Below are 15000 nucleotides of genomic sequence, written 5' to 3' on the forward strand. Positions count from 1 at the left end.
ACACACCGACCCCCCCCCCCCACTACCTACTCCACCCTCCATCCAACAGCCACATACCGACCCCCCCCCCCCCACTACCTACTCCCCCCTCCATCCAACAGCCACACACCGACCCCCCACCCTCACCCACCTCTCCCCGCTCTCCGGCAACCTACACAAACTGTGACTGCAATGCTACTGTTTGTTTGTCTGTCTCTCTGTTCATATGTCAGTCACGGCAGTGTTGGGGGTGTCAGTGAAGATGATGACGAGAAAAGACGTCATTCCTTCACCACTGACCCCTCCGTTCCTTCCCCCCCCCAAACCCCACCCCTACCTAACCAACCCCCTGCCCCCCCCCCCCCCCCTCTTTCTGTGTCGTCGCCCCCACTCCACCGCACCCCCCCTCCTCCTCCCCCACCCCAACTCCGCCACCCCCTCACCGCTCTCTTTCCCTGTCCCCCCCGCCCCCCCCCCCCCCCCCCGCACCCCACCCCCCCCTCCCCACCCGCAACTGACCAACTTGCCACCCGAACTCTGTTCATCCACACGAACTGATGCTTGCCGAGGGTTGGGGGGTGGAGGGGGTGGAAGGGGTGGAGGAGGGGGTGTTTGATGGAGTGGAAGGAAAGGGGGTGGGAGGAAGGGTGAAGAGATGGGGGTAGAAGGGTGGTGGAGGGAGGCTGAGTGCTGGTGGTGGAGGAGGGGGGGCCGGGGAAGGGGATGGGGGGGGGGGGGTGAAAGGGGGTTCGGGGAAGTTGCACGTAGTACTTGTTAATGCTTCGTGGTAGTAGCGCCGGCAGCAACAGACAATTGAGTTATTACGCGCGCGCGCGCGCACGTACACACACACACACACACACACACACACACACACTGAGCCGCCTGCGCCGTGACCTGCCTTGCAGATCCTCTCTCTCTCGCTCTCGCTCTCTCTCTCTCCTCAACATCTCCCTCCTCCCTCCTCCCTCCCCCCCTCCCCCACACACACACCAACACTCCACACCCCTTATCCTCCAACTCCCCCTCCTCCATTACCACCCCACAACCACCACGCGACTTACTGGGCCACCCCTTTCTATGCCTCTCCTCCTCTTCCCCCTCCTTCTCCTCCTCCTCCTCCTCCAGCTCCCGCTCTCCTTCCCGCTACTCCTGAATGCCTGGTGTAGTAGTACGATACCGGTACAGCCGAGCCCTCTTCCACCACCTCTACTCCCCCCCCCCCCCCCCCCCCCCCACCTACTCCCCTTTCTGCCCGACGCCTCCCACCCACCCACACACCCCACCCCACCCCAACCCCCAATCCCCACTCCCAACTCTCTCGTTCCCCTCTCTGGGGACTGACTATAAAATAGGCCAGGCGGCCAAAGCCGTTCTTCAGATGCCCGCCGCGTGCAGTGGCCAGTGGCAAGACTGCGAAGTGAACACGACCGTAGCTCGAGGATTTAACAGTCCGTCACCGACTCCTCGCTTACCTTTGCGCACGCTTTACTACTCGACCACTACTACTACTACTGCTAACTGAGAGCATTAGTCAATCGTCCAGGATTTGTGTCGGCTGTCATCGTTACGTCGAATGAAAAGCGGGGACAGTGAAAAAACAACAACAACAACAAAAAAACAACAACAAAAAAACCCCACAAATAACAACAAAAAACAAAAGGTTGTGAGAGAGAGCGAGAGAGAGAGGGGGGTGTTGGAGATACAACAAAAGAGTAAGAAAAGAAAGAAAGAGAAAAAAAAAACCCTGGAAGAGTGAGTGTGTAAGGCAAGGGGGTGTGATGATATCGGTCTTGTGTGTGACACTGCGGGCCTCCTGCTCTCTCTTTTCACATCTAGAAAAGGACTTTATTTTGGTTTTCTACCGAGCAGGAAGTTGCTGACGCATCGTTTCCACATAGGAACAACCAAATAATTATCATCATTCATAGAAAAAAAACCCAAAAATTGCACCCTACCCGGTTTGCAAAAACAGAGCCGAATTATTCCCACACCACGTGAGTTGATGGAACAGACAGCCGCTGTCTTGTTCACAGACACATTGACAGAAGCTAAATAACACGCGGTGTCTGCAGCCGTGAAAACCACGTGACCCGGCGAGTAGTTCCCCCTTCTCTGTCGCTGGATCCCACGCCTTGTGGTGTCGTCATCATCATCCCCATCATCATCATCGTCGTCGTCATCTCTGTCGTCTGCGGGAGCGGTGTGGTTGACTATCAGAGTCAGTGGTGTCATTTTTGGTGTGGGTACACGTGAACGAAGCAAGTGAAAGTGCCGACGAGAGCTAAAAGACCGTACCACCTGGACAAACACATCATAACGGCATCAGCTTGACTCGCCTGGAAAATAAAACACAAGACCCCTGCCGGCAAGAACTCTGTAACACACTGTTTTGCTGACAGAACTCAAAACATTCCCATGTCACTACATTAGATACAGCAGTGAAACCCGGTTGACATTTGGTCCTGTTGGTGGTTTTTTTGTTGTTTTGTTGTTGTTTTTTCGTTGTGTGTGTCAGTGGTGGGAAGGTGCACTTTGGCTGCGAATAGGCCGAGGACAGAGGTGACACACTTTTAACATTTGGAACAGTTTGTTTTTCTTTCTTTCTTTCTTTCTTTCTTCCCTTTTCCGCCCCTGAGGATGGAGACAGCGGTGTATGTGTTGGTGCTGCTGATGGCGGGTGTGTGTCCACTTCAGGCCATGGTGCTTCTGTCACCCCCAGGTAAGTCTGCTGCTTTCTGCTTCTGTGACGAAACTCGGTTTTTATCAGAGGTTGACATGGGCTTTCAGTTAGGCCAAAAGCAACGCGATAGCTTGATTTATTTTGATTTGATTTGATATGGATACTTAAATAGCGCCCATCCTTAGTCGGTGACCAAGCTCTAAGCGCTTTACAAACACGGGGTCATTTGCACAACAGGCTGCCCACCTGGTTAGAGCCGGCTGACGGCTGCCACTGGGCGCTATTCATTAGAACTGTAATGATCAATGGTTTCTCCACCGCAATGGGAATTCATTTACAGCTGTACTGAAGTATTTTGTAAAGGGCTATGACTTTCAGACTAGCAGGCAAGTCTGCACTGGCTCCGTCTCAGTGCAGCAGCCACGACGGCTAGTTGGCGTTTGTATTGGGGATCACTGATCCCAGCGCCGATTGTCCTAACGCCCTCTTGGCCGAGAGAGTGGAGGTGCAGCACTGAGTTCTTTGGGATGTACCTTGGGTGAGACACTCTCCACGACAGTTGTCAATTGCCCCCCCCCCTTGATGTTCTGGTGGTCAGTGAAAGTCCGTCGGACAGTGACAACTTGAACTTTCATACTCAGTGTCGCTTTCTGAACATCGCTGTCTGGGAAGCTGTAGGTAAAAGGCTGAAAGGTGGTGATGGGCAAAATAATCCTGTAGAAAATGAAGACTCTTCGATGAGAGTGAAGACTCTTCGATGAGAGGTCTCTTCTCATTCGCGGATTGGTTACTGACAAGGCGGTGGTTAGTTAAAGTTCTTTTCTATCCCCCTTTTTGGAAAACAAAAAATATATTGCTTAATTGACCTAGCTCATTTTTTATGATGTTCCTTGACTTCTATATGAAATGTCGTTCTGACCTTGATCTGTGTATACCTTTCATTTCTTTTTTTCTTTTTCTTTTCTTTTTTTTGGTGGGGGGAGGGGGGGGAGGGGATAGGAAGGAGAAGGGGGCGGAGCGGTGCTCGTGTGATTCTCAAGTTTCGTCAGTTGGTCCTTTTTTTCAATTTTTGAGCGTTTTGTACATAATTCAGCATTGACATTTACTCGATTCTTGCTGTCATCATGTACGTCAGTCCTCGCCTGAGTCGTTATCGCTGTCATCATTGTCATCACTACACAGCTCTCCGCTTCCTCCTCACTCTCTCCAGCCGCTCAGTGTGAGTGCGTGCGTGCGTGAGTAGGGTGGTGTGTGTGTGTGTGTGTGTGTGTGTGTGTGTGTGTGTGTGTGCGTGTGTGTGTGTGTGTGTGTGTGTGTGTGTGTGTGTGTGTGCGTGTGTGTGTGTGTGTGTGTGTGTGTGTGTGTGCGTGTGTGTGTGTGTGTGCGTGTGTGTCTATCTGTCTGTCTGTGTGTGTGTCTGTGTAGTGTGTGCGTGTGTGTGTGTGCGTGCGTGCGTGTGTATCACTTGAAAGACGCTGAATTAACCGAAGAACGAACACACACACACACACACACACACACACACACACACACACACACACACACACTCAGAAGCGCGCTTAATACGCTCACACTCTTCATCGCAACGTAAGGAAGGGGACAGAGAGACAGACAGAGAATGACAAACGAAAAATAGTGACACAGCGACATGGGGGGCAGAGAGAGACAGAAGGACACACAGAAATCCCCCTTTCTCTTGTACACGACACACACACACACACACACACACACACACACACACACACACACACACACACACACACACACACACATACAACCTATCGGCCGGCAAACATCCCAGCAGCAAAAGAAAAAAGAAAAAGAACGACTTCACTCAAACTCAAAGTAAGAAAAGAGATCAGTGTGCACGAAGCACAGGGCCTGCAGAGGGATTGTTAGAGGTTTGACACACACCATGTGCAGCGACCCTTCACAACTTGATGTGTGTGTGTGTGTGTGTGTGTGTGTGTGTGTGTGTGTGTGTGTGTAGGTAACATCAAAGGGGAGGGTACATACCATACGGGGGCCATACAGTGCCAAAGTCACAAAGCTCTGTTGCACCACCACTACCTGCTGTACTGGTCTGTGGCCAGGGCAAGGGGCATAAAATTATTACCATGGTCAGGCTGCATCTCTGTGTGTGTGTGTGGGCCTATTTTCCCTGTCTTGTTGTCTTTTCCACGTGTCTGTTCTTCTCCAGCTCTCTCTTTATCCCCCCCCTCTCTCTCTCTCTTTCTCCTCTCTCCCTCTGCCCCACCCCCTCTCTCTCTGCCCCCCCCTCTCTCCCTCTATCTCCACTCCTGTCTCTCCCCCCTCTCCCCCCTCTCTCTCCCCCTCTCTCTCCCCTCCTCTCTCTCCCCCCTCTCTCTCCTCTCTCCCCCCCTGTCTCCCCTCTCTCTCCCTCTCTCTCCTCCTCTCTCTCCCCCTCTCTCCCCTCTCTCTCCTCTCTCTCTCCCCCCTCTCTCTCCTCTCTCCCCCTCTCTCTCTCCTCTCTCCCCCCCTCTCTCTCTCCTCTCTCCCCCTCTCTCTCCCCTCTCTCCCCCCTCTCTCTCTCCTCTCTCCCCCCTCTCTCTCTCCTCTCTCCCCTCCCCTCTCTCTCCCTCTCTCTCCTCCTCTCTCTCCCCCTCTCTCCCCTCTCTCTCCCTCTCTCTCTCCCCCTCTCTCTCCTCTCTCCCCCCTCTCTCTCTCCTCTCTCCCCCCTCTCTCTCTCCTCTCTCCCCTCTCTCTCCCCTCTCTCCCCCTCTCTCTCCTCTCTCCCCCCTCTCTCTCTCCTCTCTCCCCCCTCTCTCTCTCCCCACAACTGTCTCCCCTATTTCCCTCTCTTCCTCTCTCCCCAAGACTCTCTCCCCCCCCTCCCTCTCTCTCTCTTTCTCCTCTCTCCCTCTCTCTCCCCCTCTCTCTCTCTCTCTCTGCCCCCCTCTCCCTCTATCTCCCCTCCTCTCTCTCTCCCTCTCTCCCCCCTCTCTCCTCCTCTCTCTCCCCCTCTCTCTCCCCTCTCTCTCCCTCTCTCTCTCCCCCTCTCTCTCCTCTCTCCCCCCTCTCTCTCTCCTCTCTTTCCCCTCTTCCCCCCCTCTCTCTCTCCTCTCTTCCCCCCCTCTCTCTCTCCTCTCTTCCCCCCTCTCTCCTCCTCTCTCTCCCCCTCTCTCTCCCCTCTCTCTCCCTCTCTCTCTCCCCCTCTCTCTCCTCTCTTCCCCCCTCTCTCTCTCCTCTCTTCCCCCCCTCTCTCTCTCCTCTCTTCCCCCCCTCTCTCTCTCCTCTCTTCCCCCCCTCTCTCTCTCCCCACAACTGTCTCCCCTTTTCCCCCTCTCTCTCTTCCGACTCGCTCTTCCTCTCTCCCCCAGACTCTCCCCCCCCCTCTCTCTCTCTCTCCGCTCCCCTCTCTATACCCCTATCACCTTCTCCCCCCACCCCAAACTCTCTCAGCTCTCCCCCCCTCTCTCTCTCTCCTCCTCTCCTCCCCCTTCCCTCCTCTCTCTCTCATTTGGTCGTAATGTCAACACACAATCATCATCATCATCATCATCATCATCATCATCGCCGTCATTGCCATCATCCTTCTCTATACCTCTGCCTCTGTCAGTACCTGTCCATGTCAGTGTGTCTGGATCACGTCTGAAGGGTATCATCCTGCAGGATTTGTTTAGCTACACCCCAACCCCCCAACCACCACCATCCCGGCCCCGCGCCTCCGCCCCATCTCCCCCCCATTCCCCGCCCCCCCCCCCCACCCTCCCCCCGCCCTCCCACTCCTCGGCCACATCTGCTAGTTCCATTTCTGTTGCATGGCATCAGCACTGAATTCTGCTGGCGGGTTTTGTAATTAGAGATAAACCCGTAACGCCCCGAACTTTATACATACACATCACACCCTCTGCACACGTTAACAGCCGCACTTTTGAAACACACACACACTGGCACACACACACCCACACACACACACACACACACACGCACACGCGCGCGCGAGCGCGAGCACACACACACACACACACACGCATACACACACACACACACACACACACACAACACACACACACACACACACTCACATACGCGCGCGTACGCCACACACACACATACACACACACACGCACGCACACACGCACAGGAAAGCGGAGAAACTGGGAGAGAGAGAGAGAGAGAGAGAGAGAGAGAGAGAGAGAGAGAGAGAGAATCGTGGACTAACGCTTCTCTCTGATTCAGCATTTGCACTTCTCTATCTCTCTCTCTCTTTCTCTCTCTCTCTCTCTTTCTTGTTGCCTCTGCACTTGTACCCCACTCCTCTCAGCCCCCAAACCCACCGGAAAGTCTGCATGATACAGGTTTCTATAATCTTTCCCTCTCCCCTCCCCCCACCCCCTCCACACCAACACCTCTCTCTCTCTCTCTCTCTCTCTCTCTCTCTCTCCACACACACACACACACACACACACACACACACACACACACACACACACACACACACACACACACATACATTGGCCAACGTATTATAGCTGTGAGAGTGAGCTGTCTTTTGCAAGTTGTGCTGTTTTCTTGCCCTGCTGTTTTCTTTAAGGCTTCAGTCCGTCCTCTGAGAGGAAAGTGACTGCATGGTCAGTGAAATCGATCGTTACACTGACCTCATTCCTCTGGTCAACCTGCGCATAAATCAGAGTATTTTTTGGGGGGGGAGCGTGGAGGGAGGGTGGGGGGGGGGGGTGTGCGGTGGGAGGGGGGGATCAGAGCCGAGACATAGATGGAGGGAGAGAGTCAAGGACGGAGAAAGAGAGAGAGAGGGAGGGAAGGAGTAAGGGAGAGAGAGAGAGAGAGGGGGGGGGAGGGGTAGTGGAGAGAGAGAAAGGGGTGGGGAACAGACAGACAGACTAACAGACAGAACTCAGAACTCAAAACGCTTTTATTCAAGGATTAAGATTTTAGGCATTGCCTATTCTTCCAATCTGTCCTTGCTAATCTACATCTATTACAAATAGCACACACATAAATGAAAGGAAAAGGTTTTCATGCAGAACTGTATACATAATGAAGAAAACACCCTCCCGGCCCTCCACACACACCCACATCCGTGCACACACATGCATACACACACTGACGCTCGCGTGCGAGAGACAGATAGACAGACTGTTAGAGAGACAAAATGAGGCCACCAGGAAGTTCGTTTCTGCTTTAAAACAGGTGTAAATTGGAATGCTAAACCAAGACAATCTGAAAACCATTTCTGCAATTAAAAAAAATATATATAAATCCCACACAACACAAAAACACAGAAACAGGGTTATTTTTATACACAAAAAAAGGGCAAGCAAGTACGGCTAGATGTATTTTGTAGCACATCTAAATTGTTTTATTTCGTTTTTTACTTCGTCATAATGACTGTCTGTAGTTTGTTTGGGTGTTTTTTTTTTTTTTTTTCTCTCTTTCTCATCTGTTCTCTCTGCCTTTCCTATACTCACATACACGTGCAGACATTAAATCTTTTGTTCTTGATAATTATCATTTATTCTTTTGTCCGTTTTCGATGGTTCCTTCAATCCATGGGCTTTGAATTCTTCTGGTCATTCATTCATTCATTCATACATTCATTCATTCGTAAGTTCGCTCTTTCGTTCGTTCGTCCGTTCATTCTGGATTGCTCACTCTCTCACTCTTTCCTCTCTTATTTATCCATCCATTCATTTAGCTGTTTATTCCACCATTCGTTCATCCACCATTCTACTCCGTCTTTCATTCTCACGCTCATTCTTTCATCCATCCATCCATAGTCTTTTCATCCATCCATCCATCCATTCCCTTATTCGTTCACTTACCCGTCAATTCATTCGTTCATTCATTACCTCACGCCTGCCTTCCTTTGCATCATCCAGCCAAGCAGCCGACAGGCTCGGAACTGGAACGGGTCCTGAACAGCCTGGACAAGCAGGAGCTCAATGACCTGAACAACCTTGACCTCGACGACCTTGACCTCCTCAGCTTTGACGACCTTGACCAGAAGCTCCCTGGAACCTCGGGCGTCGGCGCCACGAAGGGCGAAGACGTCGACGGCGGTGCCAGCGTGCCGGTCTCCAGTGATGCAGAGGGAGCTAAGGTGAGTTGAAAGACAGTCGTCGGAGTGTGAGCGTCCTTGAGAGGTAATCACCATCTCAGTCTCGGGGGTTGTGTCTTGTTACTGAGGAGGGTGATGAGGAGAAGGAGTAAGAGAGTGGAGATGAGGTGGGGTGGGGTGGGGTGGGGTGGGGTGGGGCAGGGGTGGGAGGACACGGTGGAGCAGAAGATGGACGACCGGACGGCGTCGATGAGAAGAAGTCAAAGGAAGAAGAGAATGGGATGAGAGAGAGAGAGGGAGGGTGGGGGGGGGGGGGAGGAGGGAAAGAGAGGGGGGAGGGAGAGAGAGAGGGGGAGGGAGAGAGAGAGGGGGAGGGAGAGAGAGAGGGGAGAGGGAGGGAGAGAGACAGACAGACAGACAAACATACAGACAGAGAAAGAGATAGACAGAGAGATTAAACAGAATGGGAAATAGATGGAAAAAAAGGGGGGGCGAAATGGATTTACTCACATGCACACGCACACGCGCGAACACACGCACACGCACACACACACACACACACACACACACACACACACACACACACAGATGAACAAGAACAGAGAGAGGCAGGTAGTGTTGGAAAGATACAGGAATAGAAGAGAAAACAGAAACATGCTGTACTACATGGTACCAGAACGGCTATCCCCTCTCCCCCCAGAACTCCTCCACACAAGGTGCTGGAGCCGGAAGTGGGGAGAAGGGGGATGGGGGGGAGGGGAGGGGCAGAGAGAGAGAGGGGGAGAGAGTAAGGGGAGGTTAACACGTTATCATCAGCGCCATGTTGACAGTACACTCCCTTTATCAGGCCGGCAAGACAGGGGAGAGCAGTCTCTGATGATTTCTGCATGCCTTCTTAGACTGCTGTTCCCTTTTCTTTTTTTCTTTTTTTTTTTTCTTTTTTTTTTTTTATTTCGCAACGGTTTTGGGATCAGGGGTAGGTGCTGAAAAAAGGGTGGAGAGAGATAAGACGCCTTCTGGCCCCTTGGTGTTGCTGGAGGGTGGTGTGTGTGTGTGTGTGTGTGTGTGTGTGTGTGTGTGTGTGTGTGTGTGTGTGTGTGTGTGTAAATGTATGTGTGTGTGTAGCGTGTGTGCATGTGTGTGTGTGTGTGTGTGTGTGCGCGCGCGCACATGCGTGAGCGCGCGCGTGCGTTAGAGAGGAAGAGAGCAAGAGAGAGACAGAATGTATGCGTATCAGTCTGTGGGAGAGGGGGTGGTGGGAAGGGTGGTGAAGAGCTAGACGGAAGCGGTGGTCAGTGGAGACAGAAGAAAAAGAAGAAGAAGGGTTGAAGATAGTACATGGCGCAGAGATGTCCCGGGAAAATATTTCTAATCTCTAAATAAAAGTACAAGCTGGATTTAGGTGATGGGGGAATACGTTTGGAGGCATGTTAGGACATCATTTTGTACTTCCGATTTCTTCCTGCTTTCATACAGTATTTCAGTGAACTCCAAGAAGAAGTAGAATCTATCCATTAGTATTTCAGTGATCTCCAAGTAGTAGAAGCTATCCATGAGTATTTCAGTGAACTCCAAGAAGAAGCAAAGGCTATCCATTAGTATTTCAGTGAACTTCAAGAAGAAGTAGAGGCTATCCATTAGTACTTCAGTGAACTTCAAGAAGAAGAAGTAGAGGCTATCCATTAGTACTTCAGTGAACTTCAAGAAGAAGTAGAGGCTATCCATAGTACTTCAGTGAATTCAAGAAGAAGTAGAGGCTATCCATTAGTACTTCAGTGAATTTCAAGAAGAAGAAGTAGAGGCTATCCATTAGTATTTCAGTGAACTCCAAGAAAAAGAAGAAGTAGAGGCTATCCATTAGTATTTCTCAGTCTCTTCTTTCCTGACACTTCACAGAGAACAAAGCCAAAAGTATGACAGCATTCGTGATTTCACTGCGGCGAATACATCGCAAGAGAAGACTGACTGTGTACCTGAAAATTGACAACCTTGATACTTGAAAGTCGTTTCGATTCTGCGGGTGTATGCATGCAGATGGCGGGAGAAGATAATCAGTAATTACCAATCGTAAGTAGACATGTTTGGTGGAGGTGGACTTGCCGTGGGTGACATGATGTTTGCGATGGTTCAGAAACTGACGTCAATCAGTCAATGACGTGCTCTGAAGACCGGCTCTTCGTAACCTCGTCGTAGGGAAAGGGTTGGGAAGGGAGTTTGGATGGGAAATAGTGGAAGTTGGGGTTGTGGAAAAGAGTGACCTGGACTTGGCTACTGTTTTTTTTTGTGTGTTTTTTTTTGTTGTTGTTGTTGTTGTTTTTCGACCGGGTTGAGGCTTCTTCATCACAGTTCCTCCTCAGTCGTAATTCAAAGTACACACTGAATGCACCAGTGACCCGGAGCATTGTTTTGTGGGGGCCAGGGTAGCATGGTATGTGATTACCTCAAAGCGTTTCTCGTTTGAAACAAACAAAAACAAAAACGGAATCTAAAGGGTGGGGGTGAGTGTAGAAACGAACAAGAGAACTAAGAGAGAAATAAATCTCAGTGAGGGAAAGAGAGACAGACAGAGAAAGAGGGTGAGGAGGAAAGAGAGAGAGAGAGAGAGGAGGAGGAAAGACAGCGAAGAAACGGGAATGTGGGGAGGGGGCGGGGGGGGGGGGGGGGGGGGGGGGGCAGGGAAGACCAGAAGTAGAAGCAGAGGAGATGCTTACTGTATGTTGGCCAAGTGCCTGTATATACAGCGAATGTTGTTTTTTTTCTTTTCATCACATTTGAATATGGCAATTCTTCAAAAGAAGCAAACACGGTATGAAGTCCCGAGGGATTTCAACCACAATCAAGATGCAAGTTACTAAAGAAGAAAAAAAAGAGAGAAAAAAGTCGTAAGTAACTTTTGTCATACTTCCACTTCAAGAGACAAGGACAGTCTCACACACACACACACACACACACACACACACACACACACACACACACACACACACAACACACACACACACACACACACACACACACACACACACACACACACACACACACACAGGCAGACAACAAAGAATCGCCTTATTTTCACTCCCCCCCAATACAAAAGGAGCACCGCCAGCAGTGAGCGCTGAAAGCCGGGTGGTCCAGGTTCATAGGGCGTGAAAATAATCAACAAGAAAACTGAACAAGACCACGACGCAAGGTGGTGGTGGTGGTGGTAGTGGTGGTGGTGGTGAGAGGGGGATGGAAGAGGAGGGTAGTAGGGGGCGGTGGTGGTGGTGGTGGTGGTGGTAGCAGCAAACAGATTTGCACAGAGGAATTGAGGGTTTAGGTGTGAGGGGTGGGGGGTGGAATGGGTGGGTAGTAAAAGGCGTTGTTTGACACCGGCTTAACGCCAATCCTTGAAACTTTCAGTGTGTCAACAATTGGAGATGTCTGCAGAGGGCGTGTCCTCCTCCGCTGACTGCTCATGGCAGGCTGGAGTGTTGGGGGGTGGAGGGTGTCATATCGGATTCCTGGGGGATTCTGGTGTCATGGGGGGATTTGGAGAGCTGATCAGTTTGGCCGGCCAACTTAAAAAAAAATTTTTTTTATACCAACCCCGCCCCCAGTTCTCGAGGCCCCCACCCCCCGGCCCCCACATCTCTCCGTCTGTGTGTGTGTGTGTGTGTGTGTGTGTGTTCATAACCACAGAACTCCAGTTTCTTCTTCTTCTTCTGCGTTCACTCGTATGCACACGAGTGGGCTTTTACGTGTATGACCGTTTTTACCCCGCCATGTAGGCAGCCATACTCCGTTTTCGGGGGTGTGCATGCTGGGTATGTTCTTGTTTCCATAACCCACCGAAAGCTGACATGGATTACGGGATCTTTAACGTGCGTATTTGATCTGCTTGCATATACACACCAAGGAGGTTCAGGCACTAGTAGGTCTGCACATATGTTGACCTGAGAGATCGTAAAAATCTCCACCCTTTACCCACCAGGCGCCGTCACCGTGATTCGTTTAAACCCGGGACCCTCAGATTGACAGTCCAACGCTTTAACCACTCGGCTATTGCGCCCGTCGAACTCCAGTTTCAACTAAATGCTATTCCCCGCTACTACAATTGCTCCTGCTGCTACTGCTGCTGCTGCTACTGCTCCTGTGCTACTGATGCTGTCACTTCAACTACCGCTGTTGCTGTCTTTGCTACTGCTACGTATACAATACCTGTTTAAACCCAATACGGAAGTGTGTGTGCTACTGTTGGCCACATGGTCTGCCACTATCTCTGTCCACTATCACACGCGCCCTGCCTTACCTTAACCCTTTCTTGTGGCTCAGAACACGTGTCTTGTAGTGTAAGTGCCTTCTGCACCTGAGAGGTTCGCCAGTTGGTCGACAGGTCATTTGTCAGTCACGAATATCTCTCTCTCTCTCTCTCTCTCTCCGTCTTTGCTTGTATGTATGTATAATGGCTGCCCATTTACTACATCTGCCCCCATGTCCCCATCAGCCTGCTCTGCCCCCTCCTTACCCCCCACCCACCCCCGACCCCCTCGGCCCTGGTAGTCAAGTGGTAGCCGACTCGCCTCCCGCACCCCCCCCCCTCCCCCCTCCCCAACCCCTCGGCCCCCTCTGGCCGTCAGGAAGTGACAAATGGGCCATCTCTTGCCACTTGCTTCTATCACTGGACCACCATCATACCGGAAGTCAGGGCTGTGGGGGCGTGGGGGGGGGGGGATAAGGGGGGAGAGTGGTGGGGGAAGGGGGAGGGATGAGGCTTGGGGGTTGTGGGAGGGGGTGGGGGTTAGAGTGTCCTGTGTCTTGGACCGAGTCGCGGTGCAGTGGAAGAAGTTGGCTTGTATTTGGTGTGTGTGTGTGTGTGTGTTTGTGTGTGTTGTGTGTGTGTGTGTGTGTGTGTGTGTGTGTTGTGTTGTATTGTGTGTGTGTGTGTGTGTGTGTGTGTGTGTGTGTGTGTGTGTGTGTGTGTGTGTGTGTGTGTGTGTGTGTGTGTTTGATAACATCGTGGCAGTGACTTCTTGTCGTTGTCGGCGGGGTGATAATGATGGACTGCAATTATGAGCGAATGCAATGAGCTTTTGTCATCTTGTCTGTGAAATTAGTGTGGGTTACGGTTTGTGTTGTGCTGTGTGGTGTGGTGTGGTGTGTTGTGTGTGTTCGTGTGTGTGTGTGTGTGGGTGGGGGGTGGGTGTGGGTACATGCCAGTGTGTGTGTGTTTGTGTGTGTGTCTTGGTGGGTGGGTGGGTGGGTGGGTGGGTGTGAGCACGAGCGCGCCGGCGTGTGTGTGTTTGTGTCTGTGTGTGTGTGTGTCTTTTGAGGGAGGCGGGGATCGGATTTAGAGTGAGGATAATGGGTATGCATCCGTCTTGTTTCTTTTCGATGATTACGCCTTCATGCTTTCGACAGCAGGCGTTCTTTCCCTCGATAGTAGTATATATCTGTGTCTGCCAGCCTGCCTGTCTGTCTGCCTCTTTCTCTCTCTCTCTGAGCGTAGCGATGAACATCACCCCCCCCCCCACCCCCCACCCACCCGCATCCCCACCCCTCAAATCTAATGTCACGTGTGTCCGGCCTGTCACCCGTGTAGTGAGTTTGTGACAGTTGCGTCATGGCGTGGGAAGGTGCTTCTTTGTTGTGTTGTGTTTGGGTTGATTTCTCTCTCGTCAGTTCTCAGCTGCCAGTCGCCACGTCTCATTCACGATTCCGCTGTGGTTCGTTGAAGCGTGACTTTTTTTCTCTCTTTTGTTCGCCTCTTTTATATGTTTCTTTTTTCTTTTTTTTTTCTCTCTTTTTTTTTTCATTGTGTGTGTCAGGGGTCCAGTCGACACCCCCCCCACCACACACACACACACACACACACACACACACCACACCCACCCCATGTCAAATCATTCGCAGCGCCTTTCCGCGGCAGTTGGCACACTTTTGTGAATGGTGGAGCAGGGTGGGTGGGTGGGTGGGTGGGTGGTGGTGGTGGTGAACACAGACAGACAGACAGACAGAGAGACAGACAGAGAGAGATAGAGAGAGAGAGAGAGAGAGAGAGAGAGTTGTGGTAAGTGCTTTGAGGGGTATGCAGGGCAGTGTTTCCGTCCGTACTGTTATTATTTGTGTATGGTTGGCGGATGTACTGAGGTTTCTGTATTCTGTGCGTGTGGTCTGCCTGGTATGGTGGACAACTTCCCCCCCCCCACCCCTATCCCACCCTCCTCCTCCCTCCCTGTCTGTCTCTCCCCCCGTCTCTCTCTCTCTCTCTCTCTCTCTCTCTCTCTCTCTTTCACGTGTCGCTGTCTGTCTCTGCCTC

The 15000-nt window shown here is 51.6% G+C and overlaps 1 protein-coding gene across 1 annotated transcript in view; it reads left to right on the forward strand.

Annotated features, from left to right (window-relative positions):
- The first annotated feature begins 1364 nt into the window (after nt 1-1364).
- The window catches only part of LOC143281279 (uncharacterized), a 78657-nt gene continuing 65021 nt past the window's right edge, over nt 1365-15000 (forward strand). The window contains exons 1-2 of the mRNA XM_076586410.1: nt 1365-2701; nt 8527-8747. Coding sequence (XP_076442525.1) covers nt 2620-2701; nt 8527-8747 — 303 coding nt within the window. The 5' untranslated portion in view covers nt 1365-2619. The remainder of the gene's footprint in view (nt 2702-8526; nt 8748-15000) is intronic.

Source organism: Babylonia areolata, chromosome 4 (genome assembly GCF_041734735.1).
Source record: "Babylonia areolata isolate BAREFJ2019XMU chromosome 4, ASM4173473v1, whole genome shotgun sequence".
Taxonomy (NCBI): domain Eukaryota; kingdom Metazoa; phylum Mollusca; class Gastropoda; order Neogastropoda; family Buccinidae; genus Babylonia; species Babylonia areolata.